At 36.4% G+C, this 26,534-nt stretch overlaps 6 protein-coding genes across 6 annotated transcripts; 2 read left to right on the top strand and 4 right to left on the bottom strand.

Moving 5' to 3' along the window:
- Positions 1 to 159: 159 nt before the first annotated feature.
- PHYBLDRAFT_181842 (hypothetical protein) lies at positions 160 to 3,721 on the bottom strand. The gene is made up of 10 exons (XM_018438529.1): positions 3,117 to 3,721; positions 2,855 to 2,976; positions 2,642 to 2,785; positions 2,480 to 2,524; positions 2,328 to 2,410; positions 2,034 to 2,219; positions 1,790 to 1,838; positions 1,542 to 1,667; positions 1,392 to 1,445; positions 160 to 1,272 (listed from the first exon to the last, which is right to left on the bottom strand). The coding sequence occupies exons 1-10, from the start codon at positions 3,223 to 3,225 to the stop codon at positions 421 to 423; spliced, it is 1,770 nt and encodes a 589-aa protein (XP_018290509.1). The 5' UTR covers positions 3,226 to 3,721; the 3' UTR covers positions 160 to 420.
- Positions 3,722 to 4,816: 1,095 nt separating this feature from the next.
- Positions 4,817 to 6,481, top strand: PHYBLDRAFT_169597 (hypothetical protein; the record flags this gene model as incomplete). The annotated part of the gene is made up of 5 exons (XM_018436112.1): positions 4,817 to 4,835; positions 4,908 to 4,924; positions 5,174 to 5,258; positions 5,745 to 5,825; positions 6,318 to 6,481. The coding sequence occupies 5 exons, from the start codon at positions 4,817 to 4,819 to the stop codon at positions 6,479 to 6,481; spliced, it is 366 nt and encodes a 121-aa protein (XP_018290508.1).
- A 5,005-nt stretch (positions 6,482 to 11,486) lies between these two features.
- On the bottom strand, positions 11,487 to 13,917 carry PHYBLDRAFT_187399 (glycosyltransferase family 34 protein). The gene is made up of 2 exons (XM_018439377.1): positions 13,142 to 13,917; positions 11,487 to 12,955 (listed from the first exon to the last, which is right to left on the bottom strand). Exons 1-2 carry the CDS (start codon positions 13,829 to 13,831, stop codon positions 11,633 to 11,635), a joined length of 2,013 nt encoding a protein of 670 aa, XP_018290507.1. The 5' UTR covers positions 13,832 to 13,917; the 3' UTR covers positions 11,487 to 11,632.
- A 222-nt stretch (positions 13,918 to 14,139) lies between these two features.
- On the bottom strand, positions 14,140 to 15,959 carry PHYBLDRAFT_169594 (hypothetical protein; the record flags this gene model as incomplete). Its single annotated transcript, XM_018436111.1, has 5 exons — positions 14,140 to 14,450; positions 14,611 to 14,770; positions 14,879 to 14,975; positions 15,120 to 15,405; positions 15,530 to 15,959. The coding sequence occupies 5 exons, from the start codon at positions 15,957 to 15,959 to the stop codon at positions 14,140 to 14,142; spliced, it is 1,284 nt and encodes a 427-aa protein (XP_018290506.1).
- Positions 15,960 to 18,972: 3,013 nt separating this feature from the next.
- Positions 18,973 to 22,586, bottom strand: PHYBLDRAFT_169593 (hypothetical protein; the record flags this gene model as incomplete). The annotated part of the gene is made up of 11 exons (XM_018436110.1): positions 18,973 to 19,073; positions 19,128 to 19,152; positions 19,387 to 19,520; positions 20,048 to 20,115; positions 20,987 to 21,061; positions 21,139 to 21,194; positions 21,329 to 21,365; positions 21,441 to 21,510; positions 21,588 to 21,686; positions 21,888 to 22,015; positions 22,507 to 22,586. The coding sequence occupies 11 exons, from the start codon at positions 22,584 to 22,586 to the stop codon at positions 18,973 to 18,975; spliced, it is 873 nt and encodes a 290-aa protein (XP_018290683.1).
- A 1,926-nt stretch (positions 22,587 to 24,512) lies between these two features.
- On the top strand, positions 24,513 to 24,770 carry PHYBLDRAFT_146657 (hypothetical protein; the record flags this gene model as incomplete). The annotated part of the gene is made up of 2 exons (XM_018431702.1): positions 24,513 to 24,564; positions 24,625 to 24,770. 2 exons carry the CDS (start codon positions 24,513 to 24,515, stop codon positions 24,768 to 24,770), a joined length of 198 nt encoding a protein of 65 aa, XP_018290505.1.
- Positions 24,771 to 26,534: the final 1,764 nt, after the last annotated feature.

Here is a 26,534-nt window from a genome sequence, read left to right as displayed (position 1 = left end):
ATGTACATGACTTGATTCTAAACTTTTCAGTCTGTCCATACCAAATAAAATAAATAAATAAAAAAAAGTGCATCTTCCCAAGAAGATCTATCAAAATGAAACTTAATGTATGGTCTATTCAAAAGCCAGAGTGAGATATTCTGTTGGTGATTTTCTTTTGTGGGAGCGTTTATATATCAAAGTAGTTTATTTATTTTTACAGAATAAAAGATATTTTATACCAAATACACATATATGAAAGTAATAAAAAAGAAGATATAAAGATAGAAATAAAAGAGAAAATATAATATTCTAAAATAAAGGTATGATGTTATTGCAGTGCTTTTTTTTATATGAAAGAAAATACATAGTAGACAAAAAGTAATATTCAAAAGAAGAGGATAGTTCTTGTGATTTTTTCAAATCACAACAAGAATCTATTTATCTAGAGTCCAATGTGCTTCCACCGTCATCAAAGCTGGTCTTCGTTTCATTAGAGCATTTTTCAAGGTCGGGGATATCAAATGAATTTTTCTGATTTGGGTGCTCCGATATATCATCATCAAGTGGTGCATTTTTTGTCATGGTTTGTGCCTTTCCATTCACAGGTGTAACAATCTTAATGGTTGTCTTACGCGGAGAAGCTTCGGCCTTTTCATCAAACACGGCTTGCTGATTAACGCCCATGTCCATGTCCATGTCCATATCCATATTCATATTCACGTCAGTTTCCATGTATGTTTCTTTTGTGTACACTTGCTGCCCATGTGGCCCTCCGCCACCAACGTTATTGACATTAGTCCATTCGGGTTTTTCTCCTCCTCCTCCTCCAGGAAGCCCAAGTTCTTCATCTCTTGCAGTCACGCCTGACATGGCATTAGTGCTATTAGCAGAGTATTTGGACGGACGGCGCAACTTGGCATTGGTGCTTTGGATAGTGATGGTTCTGGTCGCAAAGGTTCCGATATAGAATAAAGGTATCGTGACGCCATGAACAATAACCGAGGCAAGAACCATGAAGTAAATGATTGGTTCAATGACCTGATGAGCACGGGAATCTTGGCCGACTGCATCAATGTTCTCAAGTGCAACAGTATAATAAAAGATGGCACCGACGCCAATAGGACCGAACCACCCGGTGAAAACTGCCTCACGGAATGTGTGGATTGTGGGTATGAACTTGTAAAGACCTACGACTATAGGAAGGCGCCTGAACAAGAGGACCATGATGGCCAAAACAATCAAACGCCATAATGAGACGTCTAACTCGATGCTTTGGAAAGAAGCCCATGGCTAATTGTAATGCATATAACGTACACAAACAAATAAATATTTATTTATTTTAAGATTAGCACTTGACTGACTCCTTGATATTGATCATGCAAGTTTACAATATCACGTATGTTACTTACAATAGTAGCTCCAATATATACAAATACGCTCATATTAAGAAGCAAATCAATGACCTGTTTTTAACATAAATAAAATAATCAGAAAACGATATTAATATCAATACGTGTTGTGTGAGAAATATTTCAAACCAATTTTTTTTTAGGCATTACCTCCATTAGGTGGGCATCTTCGGTTTCTGTTCTAAACCAGTCATCCCAAGTGAACGAGTTACCAGCGATGAAACAGGCCAAAAGATCATCGCTTTCAATGATCGATACAGTTCCAACCAAGAAGACCTAGAATAGCAGTAGATGAACAGTATGTGTGAGTCTCTTTTATTTACTTAATTCTCTCAAGGTACCAGTATATTTTCTTTTTAAAAAAGCCATTATTAATAAATTATGGTATAAATACTTACTGCCAAGGCAATTGCAAATACAAGAAATGATTGCTTATCAATCATTCGTCTATAAATAAAGTAAAATAAGAAGATTAGCTTTGAATTGAGTATTTTCTTCTTTTTCTTTTGATTTAGTGATACTGTGAGGGATTTCTGAGTCTTTTCTTTTTTTTTTTTTATCCCCACATTATATTTCCTTTCACCATTTGATTGTTAAGCATATATGCCTCAAGTGCCAAAAAGAAAAAAGAAAAAACTTTACCTTGTCTCCGCAAATTTGAGCAATTTTCTAGCCACATAGCCAACCACGAAACCAATTGCAATTGACAGAAGAATTTGATAGCAAACAGTCCAGTATGCCCATTTTCCGATAGCGGGTCCGACATCCATGTGCATCAAGTAGATTGCAAGAAACAAGAATGGATATCCAAGACCATCATTAGCCCCACTACAAAACATTATATATATATATATATATATATATTAAATCAATTTATTTGATCAATAACAGAAAGAAATACACATTGCATAGAATACATAGACAATAAATCTTTACCTTTCTGCTGAAATGATATTTCTGACATGAATAGGAACATGTCTTTCGGCAAACTTTCCTTGAACAATTGAATTTGCCAATACCTAATGTATATAGTTTGATGAGATACAAATTTTCTTGAAGTATATAAAATATGGTATATAAACACTTACAGGATCAGTTGGCGTAAAACAGGAAGCAATCATAAGAGATTGAAGCTAAATGTTTCAATATATATATATATATATATATATATTATTATTAAGACAGAAATAAATAAATTTATAGTGCATGTTTTATAATCAAGACATTTGACAAAATGCCGGTTTACTTACAAAGGTTAATCCTGGTATCATAGCCCAGACACACAACCCACTAATGATCCACATCCAAATCATTACAGGGATGAGAAGTACGAACAGAGACCCGATTTCTTTGCGAAGATAGGCTTTTGGAAGAGCAACACCAGCAGCCATTACCTAGAACAATATCAATAAATCAAATCTGTTACATGCATATTTGTTTATTTCTTTCTTTCTTGGACGTACCTGAATAGCAATGGCAACGCGAGTAAACTCCCGTGTAATGAATATCTTGTCTCCCCACTCGTCAACATTTATAAAGTTTGCACATACAGGGCCAAATATAATGCCGCATGCAATAGCAATAGCTATATAAGAGAGAAGAAGAAAAATTGATGAAATTTTATAATAAAAAAATAGTATTAGTTATAATTAATCATGGTAATTTGTGTTTTGTTTTTTTTTTAAAAAATAAATAAATAAATTGACGCGTTTTGAATATACTTACATGCTTCTGACAGATAGAGTCTTTCTTTGATGAACAGAGAAAACAGTCCAAAGAATACAATGAATCCTCCAAGAACACCGTAGACCACAAAGATGGTCTCAATTTGCATGTGAATAATATAGATCTATAGAATATGCGAGGAATAAAAGGGTTTGATGAAATGTGTAGTTGGGTTGTATATAATTAAATTAAATTAAATTAAATTAAATTAAATTAAAATAATAAAAAGTTTATCGTATTCTTTTATCTTGTAGAAGATTTGTAAGGTAAAGGTTAGGGGTTAATTCCCTGGTCAGGTAATGATATCGAAGGGGGTTGTGGGGTTATTGAGACAGCAATTGAGCATCAACAGTATGAATAAGAAATCAGACAGCAGATAGTTTCTCTGTCAATTAGAAAAATGGGAAAAAAAAGAGGGGTGGCAATTGGTTTGTGTATAAGGTAGAGGTCAATTGACGTATGATGAGTATAATGAAGCCAATAAGTCAGTCTTGGGTGATCTTCAATAATAGGATAAAGAAAAAATATAAATATAAATATAAAAGCTTCCACAACTTCTTTTCAAAAGCTTGCTTGAAATTCTGTGAAAGAATCTTCAGAAGGTCAAGAAGAATTAGAAAGGGTAAATTAAGCGAAAAAACAAAAAAGCAAGGCTTATATCAATCAATTAAATAATTAAATATTTTTATTTTATTTTATTTTTTCAAAAAAAAAAAAAAAAAAAAAAGTTACCGTATAATTTACGACTTTTGTTCTTTATGCTTTCAGGTCTTGTCTCTTGTCTGTGCTGTAAATATGTAATATAAAAAAAAAAAGTTCAAATTTTATTTTATTTTTACTGCCAGAATTTTCTTTATATGGAATTTTGTACGATGCGCGAATTTTGCGAATGTCCGAAAGATATGCAGATATTCAATTCAATTGGATAAAATGCTAAACAAAAAGTATCAAACAAAGGGGAGTAGGACCAAGACCGATTAAGAACCCAGATACAAAACAGCTTTAAAATTTATTTATTTTTTTGGTCGTATTGTATATTATAATTACAATCACTGTGATGCTTATAATACGACAAGGTTTTGAGTGTCTGTTTTTAGCATAGATAACGAAAGAATAAAAGGGCATCTATTGTAATTGGCTAATAATAAAGGTTTAAAGTATTAGTGATCTGTTGTAATCTATACTTGTATGCTGTCATAATCACCATTAGCACCATATATTTTTGTATAAACAATTGAGAAGGTCATTTGTAGGCTAATAGGAATTTGTTTGTTTTCTATGAAGCCAACAGTTTAATACTATAGAATATCAAGATTCTTTGGATAAACCATACACTCCAGAATTGCTTAATTTTTCTTAATAGCTAAACATATTAGGATATCAGAAAATACTTGACAAAAATGTATAAATACAAGCAAATTCTTTTTCTTCTTCTTCTTTCCTTTGAATGTAAAGCCTTTTTTATTTTTATTTTCAATTTCAATTTCTTAACTTGTTTGTTACTAACATTCTTCTTTTGAAACCAGGGATATCAAACAATCTTAAAGAGGTTTGATCTCAAAAGGTAAGGAAAATACTAACTGTAGTAATAATTCTGCCTTTAGATTGGCTACAATACTCCACGTGTGGAAGAATACGTTTGAAGATTGGTAAAAAAATATCTAGAAAATTGTGTATGAAAACCAGGAATTCTGAACATTATGAATTATTCTGGGCCTGGTAAAGAAAAAAAAAAGAAAGGGTATATCTCGTTTATTGATCTCTTTGTAAAACAAAAACAAAATCCTGTAGTTTGGAATCATAAGAAGGTAAGCTGTTCTGTAAATTTATACCGAATCGTTTCAAATAAACTAAACTCGTGCTGCTAGAAAAATAGTTTGACTTTGATATCAAACACAACCAACCATCATTAAACGTATATTTCTTAAATGCATGATCCTTTGACTCGAAATGTGAATGCCATGTGTATACACAACACACACACACACATATATATATATATATATATATATTGTACATGTATGTTGTGTATGTAACTGCAATTCCACTTGATCAAGTTACATGATCCAAATGTCCTATATCTCCTTAAAGAATTACCAACAATGGGAATTATTTTCTCGTTTCACAATGGAATTTTACCTGGTAAACATCAAATTCAAATCATTTTTTTTTAAAACGTATCCATTGCAAAGTTACATCCGATCCTTTATCTTTATATATATACCTTTCGATATTTCCAGAATATTTGACATTTCTGGGGTTTCCGAACCACCTCTTTTTGATAGAATACACTATGGCTCGAGCCCAATGATAGATCTATAAAATATCACGCCCATAAATTAAAGTACCTCTTCACAGCACTTCTTCTTTTCTCTGTCTCTCTCTATTGATCCCTTGACTTTTTTTTTTTTTTTTTTTTTTTTTTAGATTACCAAATGTTCCTTAATTTGATTACTCAATCTATTTTCGTTCATTCATTTCTTCTTCTTCTTTTAAGACCGTCAGTTGTAGAATCTTCTTCGTACTCTTGTTGGTCCAAGGCATCAAGCTTGTTTCTCTTTGTTTCATTCAGTTCAATTGCTGTAATTTTCGCTGATTCATTCTCATGTTATCCAATGTGTTTTTAAGTACATTATTCTTCTGCTTCTGATTTTGCTTGTGCATGTGCCTCTGATTTAGTTTCTATTGCGGATTATCAGTGTTCTCAAAGTAAGAATAAGAATAGTAATAAATAATCTTGATCTGGTATCTGAGTATACTTCCAAGATCATCAATAAATATCCCGGGCAGTTTCTTCGATTCGCAGTATCAATTCTGTTACACCGTCCACCGGCTTCAGGTTCCAAACAAAAAAAAACAAAATGAATGAATGAATGAAAGAAGGAAGAAAGAAAAAAAAAAGAAAAAGAAAAAAGAAAGAGAGGAAGGGAGAAATAACTTTTCCCTCCAATAGTATAAAGCAGACTCGGTAAATTCAGGGCCTATAGATATTGCACGCTCCAGATTTCTTCGCTTGTTTGGAATCTTATCATAATTTCACCTTACACAAGCACACAAGTACTTGCTCTTACACACTCGTACCAAAGAAGAAGAAGAAAGAACAAGAGGGATATAATTACAATAATCATAGTAAGACGTGTGTAAGTGTGTGTCAGTGTCAGTGTTCGTGGTTGTGTGAGCGAGTGTATGTGTACCAATTAGTGAGTGTAGACATGTGTGCTCGTGTGCTCGTGTCATACTCTGACTCTGCTAACTTTGCTCTGTCCTGCCCTGCTTTGCCCTGCTTTGCTCTGTTTTGCCCTACCTTGCCCTACTTTGGTCTGCTGTACTCTGCTTTGTCCTGCTATGGTCTGCTTTCTCTTTGATCCAGATCTCCAAATTTTTTTTTAAAAAAAACAAAACAATAATAACCTTGGAGTTCAACAAATACACTGGTTATAAACATGCCGTTTTTGGTTCTCTCTTTCATTCATTCAGATATCTTTGTGGTCTGCTAACAAGGTATAGTCTGGATCATGTTTCATTTCAATATTTTGATTCATTGGTATTTTCTCTCTCTCCCTCTCTTTGTTTTTGACTGAAATATAATCTCTCATTTTTGTTTTCATTTTTGACAATTCTCGAGTAATAATCCAAATTTTTATAGGTTGTGTGAGTGAGTGTAGTGAGTGTAGTGTGAGTGTAGTGTAGAGAGACAGAGACAGTTGATGCTGCTGTAGGTTGAGAGACATCGTAAATAAAAATAACACTGAAAAATAGGCAGTCAAATAAAGAGATCGTTATATACGGCTTTGTTCTTGTCTGATTTGTACTATGGACAAATCATTTTTGATTCATTGATTGATTGATTGATTTGTTTTGTGTATGTGTATGTGTGTATGTGTGTAGGTTGAGTGTATTTGTGCAAATGTGTTTCTGTGTGAATCTGTACGCATACACATACACATATACATATGTATGTTTGTGTATGAGTGCATGTGTTCGTCTTCGGATGTCTGTGTCTGTCTGTAGTGTGTTGCTGTATAGGAAATATAATAATAAGTATACGAAAAGAACAAAAGGTTGGCTTAGTGGTAATCGCGGCGTGGCATGGGTTGCGTTCGGTAGTCTCGAATACGTGCACGTTCAGTCAACACTGATTCTTGTCGCATATATCCATCATCACGTCTCAAATGTCTTGGAGGATCTTGGCTATTTCTCACCCAACCTGAAGAAGCTGGTGGCGGAGCGTGTAATTCAGAGTTGTGTCTCGGTCTCATGATACTACGGCTGTCAGGTCCAGGCTGTCTGCTATCGCGTCTATGGTAGGGGTCGTCATACTGATGGTAGTGGTGTTGCTGTTGCTGTGATTGTGAATGCTGCTGGTGGTGGTGGTGGTGGTGGTTATTATTATGGTGATTACTATTATTATGGTCTCTGTAACGATGGTTCCCACCATATGGTGGCGCCTGAAGCGGTCTTCGTGGTGGGGAGGGGAATCGAGAGCGGCGCGGGATTGCAGAATCTGGCGGAAGAAATCGATCTTGGTATCTACGGTTCTCTTGTGGGCGCATGGCAAACGATGGAGGCTCGTGACGTGAAGAACGTGGATTGCGGCCATAGGGAGGGGGAGAGGATGAAGAAGAGGTCGGACGAGGAGGAGGAAGATCAGGAGTTTCTTGGTCGGCAGAAGAGGAAGGTGCAATACCGGCAGTTGAAGCAACAGCTATGCTGGTACTGGTGTTTGTACTAGAGGTCTTGGAAACATAATGTTGTTGCTCTTGGTTGCGGGCTTGACTCGGACCAGCCAAGTCGTGGCATCGACGCTTGCTGCTGCTGCTTTCAGATGACGAAGATGAACGTCCTGTGGAGTTGGGGTTGGGATTGGAAGTAGTGGTTGGGTTGGATTCAGAAGAATGTCGACGGCGAGAATCGGTTTCACGGCTCTGACGGTCAGCTTCCTCTCGTGGCTTGCCGGGAGTCTTGTGTGTGGGTCGATCCCAAACACATTCTTCAGTTTTTGTGTTGTAGTAATAAACCTCGCGCTTTCTGGAGAGTACTTGACGCCATGGATAAGGTAACTCACTGTCTTGAGGTTCAGCGGTGTCATGATTAGCTTTGGAACTAGAGACTGAATTCCCATTTGATTTTCCATTGCTCATGGCTGCTGCATTTTCAAGAGCTGGCAGGGAAGACGCTGAAGCCGAAGATGGCACCGAAAAAGAAGGTGTTTCGTTCTTGCGTTCTCCAACACCTGGAACAGGATTGCGTTCAGAAGCAGTGAGCACGACGTCTTCTACAATGTCGTCTCTATCCTCAATGTCGATATCTTTTATACCAATATCGTCAACATCCTCATCATCAGACTCTCTACCCCAATCAGGAGGCATTATTGCATGAGCCTCATCATTCTCTTCATCCATTCGATTTACTGGGTAATAGGCTGCTTCCTGCTGTTGTCTGACTACTCTCTCGTCTCTAGCTTTCATTGCTGCTGCTGTTTCAACTTCTGCCTGTGTTACTACTACCACTGCTGCCGCGGCTGCTGTTTCTGTTATCATCGCTGTTACTGTCGTTGCTGTCGCCTCCTCTCTTCTTCTACCATCAGTCTTCTTGTCCTCTATCTCCCTGAACTTTCTGTCCCGTTCTTGTTTCCACCCAACTGCTTCCTTCGATTTGGCAAACTCCTTGTCCCTGCTTGCAAAACTCATTTCGGAAGTCTCTCTTTTCTTGATCGGTTCTCGGTTTCTGCCTCTTTCTCTTTCTCTTTCTCTGCCTTTTTCTCTTTCTCTTTCTCTAGGCTTGAATGCCTCTCTCTCTTTAACCTTGTTCTTGGCTGCTTCGTGTTCCATACCCTTGGGTCTGGAAGATGTTGCAGCATCTTCTTCTACGGACTTTCTAGCGTCTACCTCCCTAGTTGATCTTTCCTTGAACTTCTTGTTTATGGCCTCGGACTCGGACTTGGCTCTTGTAGCTTCTATCGACCGATGTTGTTGTTGTTGTTTCTCACGCGCAATGGCTTCTTCCTTTTCCCTAGCCGCAGTTTCTCTGGCAGCGGTCTCTCTGGCAGCAGTCTCTCTTGCTGCGGCAGCTTCTCTGGCAGCAGCTTCTCTGGCAGCAGCTTCTCTGGCAGCCGCTTCCTTTGCAGCTTGTCTGGCGGCGGCTTCGGCGGCTTCCTTGGCAGCAGCAGCTTCAGCAGCAGCCTTGGCGGCTTCGGCGGCTCTTGCTTCAGCAATTTCAGCGGCTCTTGCAGCCTCAGCAGCAGCCTTGGCTTTGGCCTCGTCTTGAGTTCTTCGTTCTCTTCGGACTTCTGCTTGCTGATCTTCAGTACGTCGTCTCTGATCATCTCTTCTTGGTCGTCTGTTGTCATCCAAATCCATGTTCATAACTTCAGCCGATGATTCAGCTGATGCCGCAGCACTGGGTTCGCAGCTTAATGATCGTCGTTCACGAGCTCCAGATTCGACGGTGTGTCGTCTGTCGTCTCGCTGCGATTGGATTCCGCTCTTTTGGACAAGATGAGGGCTTGTGTGGATTGACTGTCGATTACCAGAATGATGCATCTCTTGACGATGTGTACGGTACCCAGCAGGACCAGAACCAAGACCAGAAGTAGAAGCAGGACCAGGTGACGGTTGGCGTGAGCGGTGCGATGGCGGTTGGTCGTGTGAATGAGACTGGTAGTGATGATGCTGAGAGTGTTGCAAATGATGAGATGGTCTGGCATAATCACGGCGACTGTCTTCTATTACACGACTGTCGGTTATAGAGCGACCGTTGTGGTAAGAGGGACGGAGCATGGGACGCCGGTCGTCTTCTTGACGTCGAATAGGCGCGCGCATAGGGTACTGATCGCGCGGGTTGCTGCGATGGTCGCGCGAATGGATGTAGCGTCTATCATTAGATACTTGAATAGTCATGTTGTAGCGCACCCTTTCGGATGATCTGTCAGGAATGTGATGGCGCATATTGCCACCTGTAGGACGCCAAGACCTATCGTTCTCAACGGGATGGACTCTACCCAAGCGTTCAAATACAGTGGGTTTTTGACCTTGAGGGTTGTCTGTACGTTGATCCATTGACTCTTTTTGTAGACAAGGTTTCAAGAAGAAAAGAAAAGAAGAAGGATAGGATAGGATAGGATAGGATAGAATAAATTTGGGGTAAAAATAAATAACAATAAAAAAATTGTAAAGATGTGTATAGTATGTATTGTGTGTGTCTGTGTATTATATATGTGAGTCTGTGTCCGAAAATAATAATAACAATAAAAAAAAAAGCTGTCCCAATATACACATAGCATATACATAAATATGTGTACCTATGAATGTATGTACCTATGAATGAATGAATTAATGAATGTATATTTGTATGCTGGTTAATTGAAATGCGTCTTGTTACTTGTCTTTATCCTGCTGTTGTTTTTAGTTCTTCTAAATTAGACCCCAAAAATAAAAAGAGACGGAAAACAAATGACCTGTTAATACTTGTAGAACCCTTTGTTCCCCATTGTTTCTCTCTTTGATTCTTTTCATAAACTTTGCATATCCAAAAGTCGATTCGGCCCGGAATTCAAAACATTGTCCGATCAAACACACACAAGCGCACGCTGTAGATATGTAAAGAACACATGTGTATGTGTATATATTAGATTAAGTGGAAATATTATAGTGTATTATTCCTTTTAAACAAAATATATATCATTTTTTTTATTGGTATTTTTTATATTGTAAATTATAGAGTGAGTACAAATTGTCTAAAAGACAAACAAGGGAAATCTTGCTCATCAGATTTGACGAATACAAAGTCCCATAGACCGAACGGTCAACAAGAGGAGGAGTATCTTAATAATGCTCCTACTGAAAAAAGAATAAATAAGAATAAAAGCTTTGTCAAAAATAAAGTACATGTCCATACTTCTCTATACTCATACAAAAATCAATCTCTCTTTCTTTCTTTTCAGTAGTAAAGTGCACAGGATTTATATAATTTCCATGTACACAAATTGAATCGCCTTGTTAAAAAAAATTAATAATCTACAAGCCTAGAACAAATATATATATATTTTATCATATGGGGCGAGAACTTGGACCACCCTCTACCTCATTAGTAGTAGTGCTATTATTTCTTTTCTATAGTACTGACAATGACAATTCTTGGATCGTAATATACACTTTGTCAACGAATAGATAGGTTACTCTGTTGATCTTGTTACGGTCAAAATCAAGAAAATATCATACTCTACACAAAACTGTGCCTAAATTATAGTCTGAGTTTCTTTGTCCTACTCATCCTTTCCCTTCTCCTCTTCCTCCTCTTCCTCCTCTTCTTCCCTTCTTAGATTTCTTTCTTTTAATTAGAATACATTGCCAGAAATTAAAATAAATAAATAAAGGTAAATAACATTGGTTCGTAAACTGTGAATTGATTTTCTTTATTGCGGTTATTATTACTATTTTCATTTTAAATTTCTTGTATCTGTTTATGTGCATTAAATACATATATAATATATCATATAACATGTATCATATATTATTTTATTTTATCTTCTTATCTTCAAGGGTAAGAATGGTTTCACCAGCTCTAATTCTATCAGCTGCATCAAGACCAAAGAGAGTGGCATCATTGGGACAACGATCGGGCGCAAAATGAACCACAAAGTCGCCAGGCTGATAAAACTCGGGGAAGGTATTAAAGGTGTGGTCGTCACGGTCAAGCAAGAACACATGTTCGGCGTGTTCAGGGCGATGGAGCAACTCCCACATAGCGCCTTGCTCATACGATGGGCCGGTAAAGTACCAGTTGGTCATGGCTTGCAAGTCGCGCAAGAACTGCATGGCCCAGGGTGTGTTGCGCATCAAAAACACGCCGGCATTAATCATGGGGTCGTGGCCTGGACGAGCAATGACGAGGTCAATGGACGAGTCAAACACGGCAGGACCCTTGGGGTATCGTTTACGAACATCTTTGAGGATATCTTCGAGCTTCTGTTTGGGGTTCATCACAACCGCATCCATGTCCATCCAGAAGATCCACTCGTACTTTGGCAAGACCTTTTCAACTGCGTCAATTTTGCCCCACACCGTCTTGCGGTCGTTACGCAGAGCCTGTTGGGCGAATTCGGCCGACCGGGCAACAAACGAATAGCCGTGTTCAAGACTGTAGGCATGCTTGTTGAGGGCTGAGAGTGTGGCTGAGGGCTCCATACAGGCGTCGTAGATAAACGACGATGTCACGAGCGCAATCAAAGGCTTGTTCTGCTTGGTGCGGGCCTCAGCCGTAGCCTTTGGGTGACACACCAGCAGTGGCTTGAGGTAGGTCCAGTAGGCCAGAGCATCAAATTCGGTGTCCTGGTAGACGTGGGTGACAACGATGTCTTCGGCATGCACAGACTCGATGTTGTTCTCCCAGCGGATGAAGCGCTGGGTGTCCTGGGGACCGTCTTCACGCACAAACTCCGGAATGGCCTGCTCTTGCATCTCGGCCGCAGCCTCAGGCTCAAGAGACTCGTCGACGGCCTTCTCGAGTGCACCGCCAAATCGCTTGTAAAAGTCATACATGGCCGTCAGGATGTTGGTGCTATTTGACACAGTGACAAACTCGGCTTGTTTTCCAAGCGCCAATTTGACGGCTGCAGATCCAACCACGAATGCGTGCTTGTCGCGGGGCTCGCCTCCAAATGTACCCCAGACCATATTGGTGGGTGCATCAGTGTTGAGAGTAAAGGGAGACTCGGTGTTCTCACTGATCACGCCTGTGTCCAATTCACGTTTGATAGTCGATAGCTGCATAAAAGTGTTGATGTCCTGTACAATCAAGTAATCATAGGTAATGCCTTGCTTTGCTAATGTGGTTTCGGCCTGTATGTATATACATAGACACACAAAAGAATTGATATATAAAGTTTAGTTTACCATGACAACCAAATTTTTTTCTTTCTAAATATATCTATCTAAATATATAAATATAGAGTAGGACTATGAAATCCAAATTTACTTTGATGGATACTCATTTTGTTTTTGTTTTATAAAAGAAAAAACACGTACCCAGGCCAAGATGTTTATCTGCTCAAAGCTCTTCTTGGACTCATACATATCATTCCACTCCATCTTCTCAGACTCATAGCTTCTTCGAAGAGGAGTATCGGCCTCTGGTTGGGCGCCGTGGATCCAGAACTTGTAGTATATATCGGCGTTGTAGACCATACAAGGTTGCATATTGTCCCTCAAACCAAAATACTTTTCACGAATAAGGCCACGACGGCCAATAGCTTCGGCCTCGGATGCAATAATAACAACCTGTGTGTAGTGGGATGTAGGGTTGATAGTAACTTCTCCTTCGTCTTCGAAAGGACGAGGAAGTGCATTGTGATGCTGGGAATGTGGTGAGACGGGTTTTGGTGTTGCTGGTGCCGGTGCCTGTGGAGGTGGTGGAGGTTGTTGTGGTTGTGATGAAGATGATGATGATTCTGGAGATGTCTTTTGAGATTTTGAAGAATCTGGAGAAGAATCACCCGGTTGAGAAAGATTGGGAGGTACGGCTTGGGGAGAATCCAAGTCTGTGTGAAGAGAAGGCTCGTTTGACATACTGCCAGGAATATTGATTCGAGCATTTAGGTAGAGTACGATGAGTACACCCACTAGTGCCAGACCAAGCAGAAGTTGTTTCCGTGACCTGGGTTTCTTTGACGTAGACAGATTAGGTTCTGCTTTGTAGAGTGGGAGATCTACAGGCATATTTTCTTCTTCTTATATTTGTTGATTGGGGAATTCTTTTGATATGTGGGTAAATTATCTACAACAAATAAGAAGAAGAAAGAAGGAAGGAAAGAAAGAAAGGGCGGACAAGCGAATAATGGGATTTTTTTTTGTTTTTTTTTTAATACTTTTTTTTTTCTGTTTTAGTTTTAGTTTGGATTTGGATATGGAATCTAAATTAAGAGAGGGGCAGAGAGGGGAGGCTTTAAATAAATATATAAATATAAATATAAATATAAATTTTAATGAAATATTATAAAATAAATATATGTATGAATATGAATTTATTAGAACTCGAGCAAGTCTTTCTTTCCAGGAAGTGAGCCACACAACTTCTCCTTGACTGTCGCTTTCTTGACTGCTGTTGGGGTGGGTTCTGTTTGGCGTACACCCATTCCGCCTTCGGGTGGTAAGTGAAAGGTTTCTATGGCAAATCTCTTTCTACGGAGTTTGAATGCCAGATCGTTGCTTCCTCCACCCGAGAGTACTGATAGTTTTGTGCTAGGTGGCAACAAAGAGTTTAAGACTGGCAACTTGTGGACATGGAAGAAACCATGGTAATTCTGTGTGTAAGGGGCATCGTTGTGAACCGAGGATCCTATAGATATTATTGATGTATTGGCGTATCAAGTAAGTCAGTAAGTAAGGCAAGATGTCATTACATATCATATCATATCATATCATATCATATCATATCATGTCATGTCATGTCATTTATATAAATAAACCAATATCTTAATATAAAAATAATATTGTACCTGCAAATGATTCAATTTCAATAACTGCATCCACAATATGTTCTATGCGGCGAATAAAGAATGGCGATTCGTCATAAAGATAAGCCGGGACGGTCACAACAGCAGCTCCAAATGAAAACCGGAGCAAGCCCCGCAATCCGTGCAAAAACTTGTAAAGATCCTGAAAGATACACACATATAATTGATTGTGTTAATAGCATATTTCTTTATGTGTATAATACATATATCACTTTTTGATTTGATATGAATTTGATGGTCGTATTCTTACATGAGGGGACTTCATTTGCCATCCAGGAGAAGCTAATGAATGAATTCCGAGTCTCAGCGCTTTACGTGTAGTGTTTGGAGGAGCAGGCAATGCAGAACTATTAAATAAGCATATTGATAATAGATTTTAATTTATATTTTATTTGATAAATTTAATAACAGTAAAATTAATCAATGCATCATATATTATATTATATAATATATCTGCATATTTAAACTTTATATAGTTGAAAAATAAATACCTGAAATTGCCTTCAATAATGATCTTGCGGATAGACTCCAATAGAACATGATAATCATCCATAGATCCGTCTTCCGGAGGAGGTTCAATCAAACTAACAGACGCTTCTTCTAAAATCTGTTGTGGTATGCGCTTTGTCAAGTCAAACATACTGCAGAAAGGCAATTGCTGTGGTGGCGGTTCTGTTGTTCCTGCTGCTGGCTGTGATTGTTTAGTTAAACCAGATCCAGATTTACCAAGATCTTTGAGAGAAATTGAACTAGGTGATGCTGGAGCAATAGGTGAAGCTGAACATATATATACATTGGTTAATTATCATTTTGTTTTATTGTAGTTTATTTTATTAACAATCTTGTAACCAAAGTTACATTTGGAATTTTAAATAAAAAGATAATATATATATATATTTACCTGGCTTTGCTTTGAGGCTAGAATCAAACGACTTTAGATGAGAGTATCTCCAGGCAATCTTCATGCGATCACTCTCTGATTGCTGAGCTTGTTTACGCTTGTCATGATCTTCATCCTCGTCTGCATCTGTTGTGGCCAGCCACATGAGATTGTGCATCAGTTCTCCAGGATCTTCGTCGCGTGTTGCCAATGCACAGTGGTGACCAGAGGCAATACCCTGGGCCATAAAGTATTTCAACAACAATTGAGCATATGTCGTCGCACGATCTTCTTTGATCAGCAGTACGGTTCCGACAGGTAAACCGCCTCCCAAGATATCATCGAGTGAAGGTACTCCGGTGGATATTAACAGTTGTCCATTGTAAGCACTGAGACGAGAACCCGCAGGTAATTTTGGTTGTTGATCGACATTACGCTTCCTGAAACTCATTTTTGTAATTAAGAATATATATAAAGTGTATATATGATATGTATAGTACTTTAGTTAATATACAGAAATACAATCATATATAAATTATCTAGAGAGAATACTGCAAATCCTTGGCTGTCACTTTTTAATTTTTTTTATATACTATTTTATTTAAAAAAAAAAAGAAAAAAAAAAAGAAAAAAAAAAAAACACACACACACACAAAAGCAATACATCTGGTATGGACAGACTAAAAATTCAAAAAAAGTACAAAAAAAAAGTTCAAAAATGTAAGGCGTATTATTGGATCGGAGCTTACAACAAGTTCAAAAGACTCTGACTGCCCAGTCTTCTTCCATCGCCACTTGGATTGAGAAGAAGAGCATGCTTTTGATGGAAGATATGGTACTATGAGCACCTAATTTTTTTCTATTACGCCTTTTAACTAATCTTAAAATTTTCTTTAAACTGTTTAGTTTGTCCACACCAATTTATCTTAAGTTTTATACTAAAATATATCAGGAAGAAAAATATGGATTCTTAATAGTTTGTCTTTTTATAAAAATAGGACACTTTTATTCACAAATCGTCAAGATCTAGGATCACTCTAACCTGGACTAGCAAAGGTATCTTCTCTTAAAATATTACCCGTAATTCCAAGAAGATATTTTATCAGGATATGATTAGCTTTCTTCATAGTGTATATATATTATGAAACTGGCCTGATTTATTTCCTTTCCAAAATAAAAACATTACCTTTATAACAAACCAAACATTTTCATAAAGAGCTGTGGATCTATATGGAACTTAATTGTTGAATAACCCTTTTGAGTACTCAAATGTCTTACAAATTGTGCTTTTAATGTATTATGGACTATTGAACTTTTATTTATTCAATATCAAATGTGCAACCAAAACGACAACATCATTACCGTCAATGATCAATATTTTTAGCACATTGTAAATAACAAGCCAATAATAAATAGTTGGTACTAGCTAATTATGATGCAACATATGAATTGTCTTTTTCAGAATAATTTCAAAGTGTATCCTACGGGACAGGAAGAAAAGAGACTATTTATGATATTATTCGTTATATAGATAAGGGTATAAAATGTATCTTATATATCCAAATTCAAACCTTTAAAATTGACTCGAAAAAAAAAGCTTTGGAGATGGTGAATCTTACAATGATAAGAATCCAAGATTTGTCTTGATAGATCATGTCCCAAAGAGAGATCTCAAAATTAATAGGGCTAAAGACAGTCTCAAATATATACAGCAAGCAGTTAGCTCGTGAGCGGAATACTGATATTTGGAGAGTGTATCCTTTTGGCTTCGACTTCAATTTATCCATACATTAATCATAAGTTAAGTAAAGTACTGTATAAAGGGAACATTGGAAAAATCAAGATTGTTCTAAAGAAAGAAAAAAGAGTTGTACGATGCAATCAATGCAAAAGCAGAACTAGAGTATATATTCCTTGAACAAACAGCTAAAGAAAAAGGAAAGAACATTGAGTGAAACTTGTCATTTCTTGTGATAAACACAGAGCAAGTTTAACAAAACAAAACATACTTATATGCATCATTTGGTTTCAATTATTGTTACTGCCTTGATTATACTTTATAGCCTCAAATCAATACTGGTACTTCTCATTGTTATAATAATCTTTTTATCTCTATTTTCTATGTACCTTTTTATGAAAGTGTATAGTAGTAATAACAATACAGTGAGAATACAGGCGGTTTTAACCAATAGTCGTTTACGTTGGAGAATTAACAGTCTGTCAGACTGTTCAGCAATCTACACTCTCACAGTATATACCACATTCAAAAGTAGGAGATATACTGGGACATATTTTCATAAGAAGCGAAAAGAATCTTTGAAAACAATAGAGGAGGGAAATCAACGCTATTTGATTAAGAACATTAAGACGAAACATAAGACAACATTTGTATCTTACAACTTCCATATCAGACACCTTAGGATATTAGATCTCAAAATCTACCATTCGCCGAAAGCTTAATAGAGATGGAATTTCTTCTGACAAAACTGTGTATAAGCTGCTTATATAAAAGAGACACAGGAAGAAGCGCTTTGATGTTGTTAATTACTCCAGAGAGACTAATCAGATCTGGCGATCGCGTCATCTGGAGTGATGAGTCAAGATTTATGCTTTTCGGCTAAGACGAAAATACTAGGGTGCGAAAGTATCATATGAAGAAACTACTTTAATTTATACGAACTTTCGATTAGAATAATGACCGAGAGTTTGTCTAGCAAAGGAAATAGTACCTCCTGTCGAAAATTTAATTTTGTAGAAGAGTGGAATAAATACCAAAACTTGACAGGGATAGTGTCGCTTTCCAATAACCCAAACCTCAGCTCCATAGAAAATTTATGGTCGTATCTTACCAGAAGAGTAAAGGTAAGAGCCCTATCTATAATAATAATAATAAACTCTTAAGAAGTTTGAGACGGCTACCCATGCGGAATAAAACAGTATTCTGGCTCAAATTTCCAACTCATTTCATGTCGATTTCTAATTGCATACATGAGATGAAGGATTATGAAGGGGCCACTACACTATTTTTAAATAAATTTAGCTTTTTTCTTTTTTCTTTTTTTTCAAAAATTATATATTTGAATTTATGCGTTCTCATAAGTGGGTTTGAGACATGGTATGTTGGTTTGTGTGGTGTAAGGGTTGGTAAGAAAAAAGGTACGAATAAGTAAAAGGGGTGGTCAGATCAACACTCATAGCCTTTGCAACAAATAGCAGTGCTATTCATATCAAGAACCAGGGGAATTTGGGATTATATAGTATTTTTCTGAAATAGATTGATAGCAGCTCATTAAGATAATTTAATAATTTTAATAATAATATTATGGGTAATTGAATATGGGTACTTGTGATGATTAGAACGGGAAAATACAACTATAGAAAGATATTTGATATGAGCAAGTCATGAAGGAAGTAAAATTAAAGAAATACTTAAGATAGAATAAATCTGGAAGCTTGTCAAACTGTTACTTGCGGTGACCAGGTATAGATATATCAAACGAGTGAAGCCGAAAACCGATCTTGTCCAAAACCGACTGTGTAAGGTTGTTAGGTGAAAGCAGACCGACTAAACTAAGAAAGACAAAGAGGTTGTACTATTAGTTTCTCATAAACTGATAACCATGATGGCCATTATTGCTACGAGTCTATATAAATATACATACCTTGGTTATAAAAAAAGATTCGACAAGATTTCAATACTGAATAGTGTATTGAAAAATGATTTATATACTTTTAAAGTATATCCGATATATCCCAAAAGTAAAAAAAATAAAGATTTTTTTGTCAAGACCTGCGCTTGAAGGCCGATCCACTCAAGTTTACACCCAAGCTTCTCAACAACCCTCATTCCTGCCTACTCGGCATGGCATCAAATTTACCATGACGGCAAAGTATCGGTGAAATGCTTTAATGCCAAACTGCTCGGGACAGGTGTCTGAGACACCCAAGTGAACAGCATAGCATTTACTTAGGCACCTTAACTTTGCTTCGGGTTCGTCCCTCATGTCCAGTTCTGTTTACCAGAGCGTGGGTTACAAGTATCAAAGTCTAAGCAATGAGGGACTTGAAAAGCACAGGGATCATTTCAACAGGAAGCAGTAAAATACAGGCGATTGTACTGGGTAATCTGTCGATTCTGCTGGAATCTACCTGTATTACCTCACGTCCAGGTGCTCAACGAATTTAAAAAACTCTACGCATCCAGGTGATACACCCTTATACTTGCACCTTTCTGTGACAATCTTGACATGCCCCAAAGGACAAAATCTGGAGAGCCAATATCCAACGTCCTAAGAAAATAGCATAAAGCTACCTCTGCGTTCCTCAGTCTTCTCCATGTTATGTGCCGCACAACACAGAAAAAACTGACGTGGATTTCATCCGGCTTTCGCCTTCATATGAGTGGCTCAGGAAGGTCTTTAACGTCCAGTATGCTCTACACTAAGAGCTACTTTCCCTTACGGTACTTGTGTTCAGTTGGTTTTTTATAAGTATATTTAGCCTTCGATGAAACTTTTCACCAGGATTAGGGACTTATACTTGCACCTTTCTGTGACAATCTTGACATGCCCCAAAGGACAAAATCTGGAGAGCCAATATCCAACGTCCTAAGAAAATAGCATAAAGCTACCTCTGCGTTCCTCAGTCTTCTCCATGTTATGTGCCGCACAACACAGAAAAAACTGACGTGGATTTCATCCGGCTTTCGCCTTCATATGAGTGGCTCAGGAAGGTCTTTAACGTCCAGTATGCTCTACACTAAGAGCTACTTTCCCTTACGGTACTTGTGTTCAGTTGGTTTTTTATAAGTATATTTAGCCTTCGATGAAACTTTTCACCAGGATTAGGGAGTTTGTAAAACAACCCGACTCATCGGAAGCTACTTAACACAAAGACAAGAACTCAAGACAAGGTGAGGGGATTGCACCCTCCAATAACCTTTTCCAGGGAGTGAAGGCTACTGACTTGTTGGTATGTCTGGAAAAGCAGTTCACTAGTTCACAATCCAGAGCAGTCAAAAGACTACTCCGGTTCAAACATTGGAGCTTCTCCATCTCAAACAATAAAGTCCAAGACGGAATCCCTTTTGGTTTCTTTTCCACTGCAGTAAATGCAGGTAGAATCGCTCAAAGTACGGACCAATTTTAGGCCATGGTACCTTGAGCGAACTCAATGACTAGACGCCAAAGAGTGCAGTGCGTTCAATAAAAAAAACCATAATCTCATATTAAGACAAGCCTTATAAATAAGGCGTCTACAATGAGCGAGTTGGAAAAGAGCCCGGAGACTCACTGTTAAAGACCATGATATACACATTTTGCATGAAAATGTTTACGTATATTCCTTTTGATATATCGTGACCGATAGAATACGAGGTACTCAGTGACCACTCCAAGAGTAGAGATATAAATAAAAATCGAGTATAAGGTTAATATACTTATTGTGTCAAAGTGTGTGCGCGTGTGCGCGTTTACTTACCTAGCTGTTAACTGCGAAGGGTGTAAAATACTGAGCTGGTTCTCGGTACACCTCTCCATAAGCATACTTTGAACACTATCAAGAGAATAAAGTAATATAAAAGTATAAAGTGAGTATGTTAATTGAGTCAAAGTATGTATATATTGACTTACCACTCAGTGGACCATACATGGTATGAAGACACCATCAAAAGAATGGTGGTTAACAGCTAAACAGAACTAGAAACTGCAATAGAAAAAAAGAAAACATCAAATCATAGTTAGCGTGTTGATCGTGTCAAAGTATGTGTGTATGTACGCGTTTACTTACCTAGTAAACAGCAGCGGAAGGCTTGAAAAGTACTTGTGCTAAAAAGCAAGACGGGACGGGACACTGGACACTGTGATAAAATAAAAGAAATATCGAATCATAGTTAGTGTATTGATCGTGTCAAAGCGTGTGTGTATTTACTTACCTAGCAGATAACTGCGTAGGGTTTAAGAAGTACTTGTGCTTAAAAGCAAAACGGAACTGGACACTGGACACTGTAATAAAAAAAAGAAAACATCGAATCATAGTTAGTGTGGTGATCGTGTCAAAGCATGTGTGTGTGTGTATTTACTTACCTGGTACATGAACTTGACATGAAGGACCTCTCCGTGGCTACAGTGGAATGGACGCTGGGCATAGAGGACAGAAAAAAAACAGGCACAAGAAAACACTGTGCTGTAGTTAGTATACTGACCGCGTCAAAGTGTGTATGTGTGTGTATGTATGTATATAATACTTTACCTGCTATTAGATTGGACATCGGATTCGGAACTTAGCTAGAAACCGTGTCTGGGGTGCGTTTCCATGGTACATATCAGTATGGGCCTTATACAAATAGGAAGATATAGGCATTTAAAGGTGATTTTCTTACCGTGTCGGAAACCAAGGACCACCGAAAGGAAACCAGGAGGAAGAGGGGGAAAAACAGGAAATAGGGAATTGTATCGATTCTTATATGAAAAAAATTGGGGATTGCGCAGTACTGAAGGCGTAAACTGCCTATTTTGGGCAAATCAAAACAAATTCATATGAAAATTTATGGGGTTTTATGTTTTCAGTAAAATCTCTATGTTTTATATATATATATATATATACTACTATCATGGACATCTTGGTATTGGTTTATATATTTTTTGAATAGTACTTACAGCGAACATATTCGAGTATTAGTCTGCTATGGAGAACCTTTATATGACTTTGTGAAATTATATTTCTATATGTTTACACTCACACCACTAAAGATCATCATAATTTTAAAAAAAAACAATGGAGCAAGTAAAAAAAATTTCGTTCATCTTCTAAACACATTTTGTTCACTTTCATTTAGCAGAACATCTTAAAAGACATAGATATAGGAAATCATTACTATCGAGATAACAATAGAGTATGTTTATTAAATAAGCCAATATTTTATCAGTTCTCAGAGGGTCTTTTTTATTTTTAGCTATGCAATATCTTTTGAAGCCTACAAACACAATATCTTCTCTTACTCTTTAATGGTTAATAGGATAGATTTCTCGACTGGTAAAGAATAAAAGAGAATATATATTAATCTAATGTAATAGCTCATTAGCCTATATATTTTTAATAAAAGCTTATTCTCTTAAAAATGCTAAAATAAAATAAAAAAGAGACACTTGAGGATTGTTTATATTACTTTTATTTTTTTATGCGTATATATATATATCAGCAGCTGACAAAATAAGATAATCAGTGAAAGCAACTCCAGCAGTTTTTTCATAGAAATATTTATACCTAAAGTAATCTTAAAATATTATGACTTGGGGTATATCATCTATATCTTAACAATATGTCAAGGTTTGTAGAGACTCTGCTCATTAGATTAATTTTATATTTTATACTGAAACAGCCAAAGTATCTATAGACAATCTGGTTTTCGCTAAAAAGAAGAAATTAATTTGTCTGATAGTGTTTCTAGAGTATATTTTCTACATTCTTCATGTATAATATTAGAGTAGTTTTTGGTATGAGTATAATCTTTATTAATGAAAAACTTATAATAGCTGGCTATTTTGTTTTCTCTTGCTTTCAGATAATATGTTTGATATTTGTTTTGTATTACTTCTCTATATGGAAATATGAAAGAGTGGATATTGATTCATATAGTAATAGATACATCAGACAGCCTAGTTTCAGAAGTATTGATTATATTGGTGCCTATGCTATATTTTGATTAAATGTATTAACAGAAACCAACTTTGTAATAAAAAATATCTAATATACAAAGATTGATAAAAACCTTTATTTAGTAAAAAGGAGAGAGAGAGAGAGCTAAATCAATTGTCATTAATTTAACAAGACATATAAACTATCATTACCGGTGATATTAATTTGTACTTTGTCCCTTTATGTCGTAGTCTACATTAGATGTCGATTAGTATATAAATCTATGTGCTAAGTATAAAGAGGTATAATGCTTCAACATGTATTAATTAAATTTCTGAGGCTGTATATTCTTTTGGGATTTTTCAAGGACCATCTTCTATATATTTTTGCAAAGTAAATACTCTTTCTTTCTGCAACCATTCATATAATTTCTTTTTTATTCCCACTTTATCCTCTACAGTCATTAAATAGTTAAATACAATATATTTAGAGTTAGTATGTATATAAGCCTTGCATATATATAAGAGAAAGACAAATAAGAGCTAACTTATATATATCTTGTATTTATTTTGAGACATTTAATCTTTGTAGTATCTGATATGTTACTTATTTAACAATATATACATGACTACTCGTTGAAAAAGTGTCTTTAATATTAGCTATCATTTTACCATACTTCTTGTACTCAATTGAGTAGACTTGAATATCTTAATAAGTGCTATTTTCATTTGTTTTTTACCAACAGATCCGAAATATATCTTATATATATATATCCCTGTAGCTGGTGTGTTAGCCCAAAAACTACTATATAACTTATAATGTGCTTCATTTTTTTTAGGATTTCTTGTATTACTAACTATATTTCATTCTTAAAAAATGTGCTATTCAATCAGTATCATATCTTAATAACAAGCTTGTATTTGACAGCAAATAACTCATAATTTAGCAGTAATTTAATATACTGTAAGCTATCTTGACTCAAAATATATCTACTCTTGAAACTATAAATGTGCGAGCTGACACAATAATAAGATATGTAGTTTATTAATAATGTTTTTAGCCACCTAGCCTTTGTTAAAATGTTCCGTTACTATATACTACCGCGTATCTCCTAAATATTTCTATACATATCATATTTTAAGCCTACTACCAATCTTACAGTCAGCATATCTTTTTTTATATTTCAGTTATTCAATGGTTAAACACTCATAAATGTCTGCGTATTTACTAGGTTTATTTTTTTCTTTAGACCCTCTGGTTTGTATCAGAATATGACCAGATATCAAAAAACAAAAGTTAGGCATATAAAAAGATTGGTATTCCACATCTAATTAATCTTATCTCTTTCATTCTTTACCTCTAAACTAATATGGAACAAGTGAATAACCTTCTAGTCTTAAAAGACTATAATGAATATCAAGGTAATAAAACTATATACTACTATATACTACTATATATTATAACACACATATGCTATCTAGCTGCTAAGAAGTCACCAGGGCTCAAGAGGTCCAATGCCAAGATCTGGAAGTTTGGGAGACCTCTTCCACTGACGACTCTTTTGAGTCAATTTCCTGCAGTGCCAGAAGGGCTAAAAGAGCCAAAAGATCCAAAGCTTTCTGGATAATGTTTTAGTCACGTATAAGTTGTTTTATACATTATCTTTATTTTTATTTATTAACCACTTCTGCACTTATGAAATCTTGTATATGTATTTTTTCATAACGTCAATGTAATAAAATATTACGAGCAAGACATTCAATAGACTTTGAATATCTCTCTAATTCTATTGCTTCTTATAATGGTTTGTATGGTAAGTCTGATCCAATATCACTATATCCATCTTTTTCTCTCTGATTAAGACAAGCTAAAGTATTCACACATTTATTCCAAAACTTTATCTCTATCTTTTATTCTATATATACATTGCTTGTCACTCTGTGTTTTGCTTGTCAATTTGCTAACGGAAGTTTTTCTGGTCTCTGACCTTATCTATCGCGATTCACGACATATGATACCCTCTCTTACATCTCTCTCCTCCTTTATTTCTCAACCATTCCCACTGCCACTCTCTGCTTTCGTGTCCTTGTCCATATCTTTGTTGAGCTTCCTGGATACAACCTATATGATTATCCAAATCATACTTCCGAACACTTCCTTGCTGAGTGCCTCTTTTTTCACAAGTGTGGACTATAATATGGACAGCATGTATAACCGACTTCCTTACAAGTTCATCCGCAATCCTTGACACATTATATTTCCGCAATATTCCTTCCTCCCGCTCTCGTCAAATAGTGACTCTTATCATGTTTTGAAGGACGTTCTTTCTACTGTCCAAAGGTTTTACTGGAGAACAATTTCCAACGATGTGCCTTTTGATATTACCAATGTGTTTGCCTACTTGTACAAGACACTGCGCTTCTTCTTTCGATTATCACACATTATCGAATGATGCCGTGTTCCCTTCCACCCCCCGCACACACCCACATAGATACAAAAACCTGCCTCTGGCTATCTATTTTCATATCCCATCGCAAGCACTGCTACTGTAGGCCGTGCATATTCCTAATTTCCGTCCGTCCGAATATATACTTGGTCTACCAACACTACTATTGCTGTATATGCCAGCTTCATAAAAGAATCAGCCGAACTCCCAAAGATATCTCTCTCGGGTCAGAATCTATGTGAAACCCATTCAAAACCTTGATGTCCATTCGCGCCTCTCTACTTTTTTTCTTTAATTTACATCTCACTTTTTTTATAGCTAGCTGTACATTTTATTTTCTTATAAGCCGTTTTCCCCCACAGGGGGTTTTTTCCGTGCTATTTCTCTTTTTTTTTTACGCTGACAGTTTTCTGTCTAGCTATAGATAACCATTACTTTCTTATAAGCCGTTTTTCCCCACAGGGGTTTTTTTTCGTGCTATTTTTTTCTTTATATCTCTTTTCTTTATCTTTATTAGTTTACTTTCTTTATAATGCGAAAAGGCGCGAAGCATCAGTACATTTACAAAAACAATAAATGATTTTATTTGTCTATATGTATATATGTATATAAGTTGGGCCTTTATATCATTATCATTGATATTAGAAGTAGTATCGCTATTAATATTCCTAGTGATGTCTTTTTTTTCAGTTTCCTTTATTATGTAGTAAAAGCTAGGTAATATTATATATGTAGGTGATATACTCGCACTCAAACTTACATTCAAAGAAATCAAAGTAATTAAAGTCATTCCTAACAGCAAATATAAATGCGCGTACATATTACATAGTAAGTATTCTATTGAAGTTATCGCCACTTTTTCTTCATAATGTATAGACCCTTACTTATTAAATTTGGTCACATAAAAAAATGGAATCCAATAATATCTTTTATCTTCAAAGAGTA

The sequence above is a fragment of the Phycomyces blakesleeanus genome, assembly GCF_001638985.1.
Source record: "Phycomyces blakesleeanus NRRL 1555(-) unplaced genomic scaffold PHYBLscaffold_13, whole genome shotgun sequence".
NCBI lineage: Eukaryota > Fungi > Mucoromycota > Mucoromycetes > Mucorales > Phycomycetaceae > Phycomyces > Phycomyces blakesleeanus.
Note: the sequence above shows the minus strand (reverse complement) of the source record. Positions and strands in the feature narration are given on the sequence as shown.

Coding starts and splice junctions, on each gene's coding strand:
- PHYBLDRAFT_181842 (XM_018438529.1), bottom strand. CDS start 3,225: ATGCAAATTGAGACCATCTTTGTGGTCTACGGTGTTCTTGGAGGATTC. Junction 1,839..2,033: donor CTCAAATTTGCGGAGACAAG/GTAAAGTTTTTT, acceptor CTTTATTTATAG/ACGAATGATTGATAAGCAAT. Junction 1,446..1,541: donor AAGATGCCCACCTAATGGAG/GTAATGCCTAAA, acceptor TGTTAAAAACAG/GTCATTGATTTGCTTCTTAA.
- PHYBLDRAFT_187399 (XM_018439377.1), bottom strand. CDS start 13,831: ATGCCTGTAGATCTCCCACTCTACAAAGCAGAACCTAATCTGTCTACG. Junction 12,956..13,141: donor AGATAAACATCTTGGCCTGG/GTACGTGTTTTT, acceptor ATATACATACAG/GCCGAAACCACATTAGCAAA.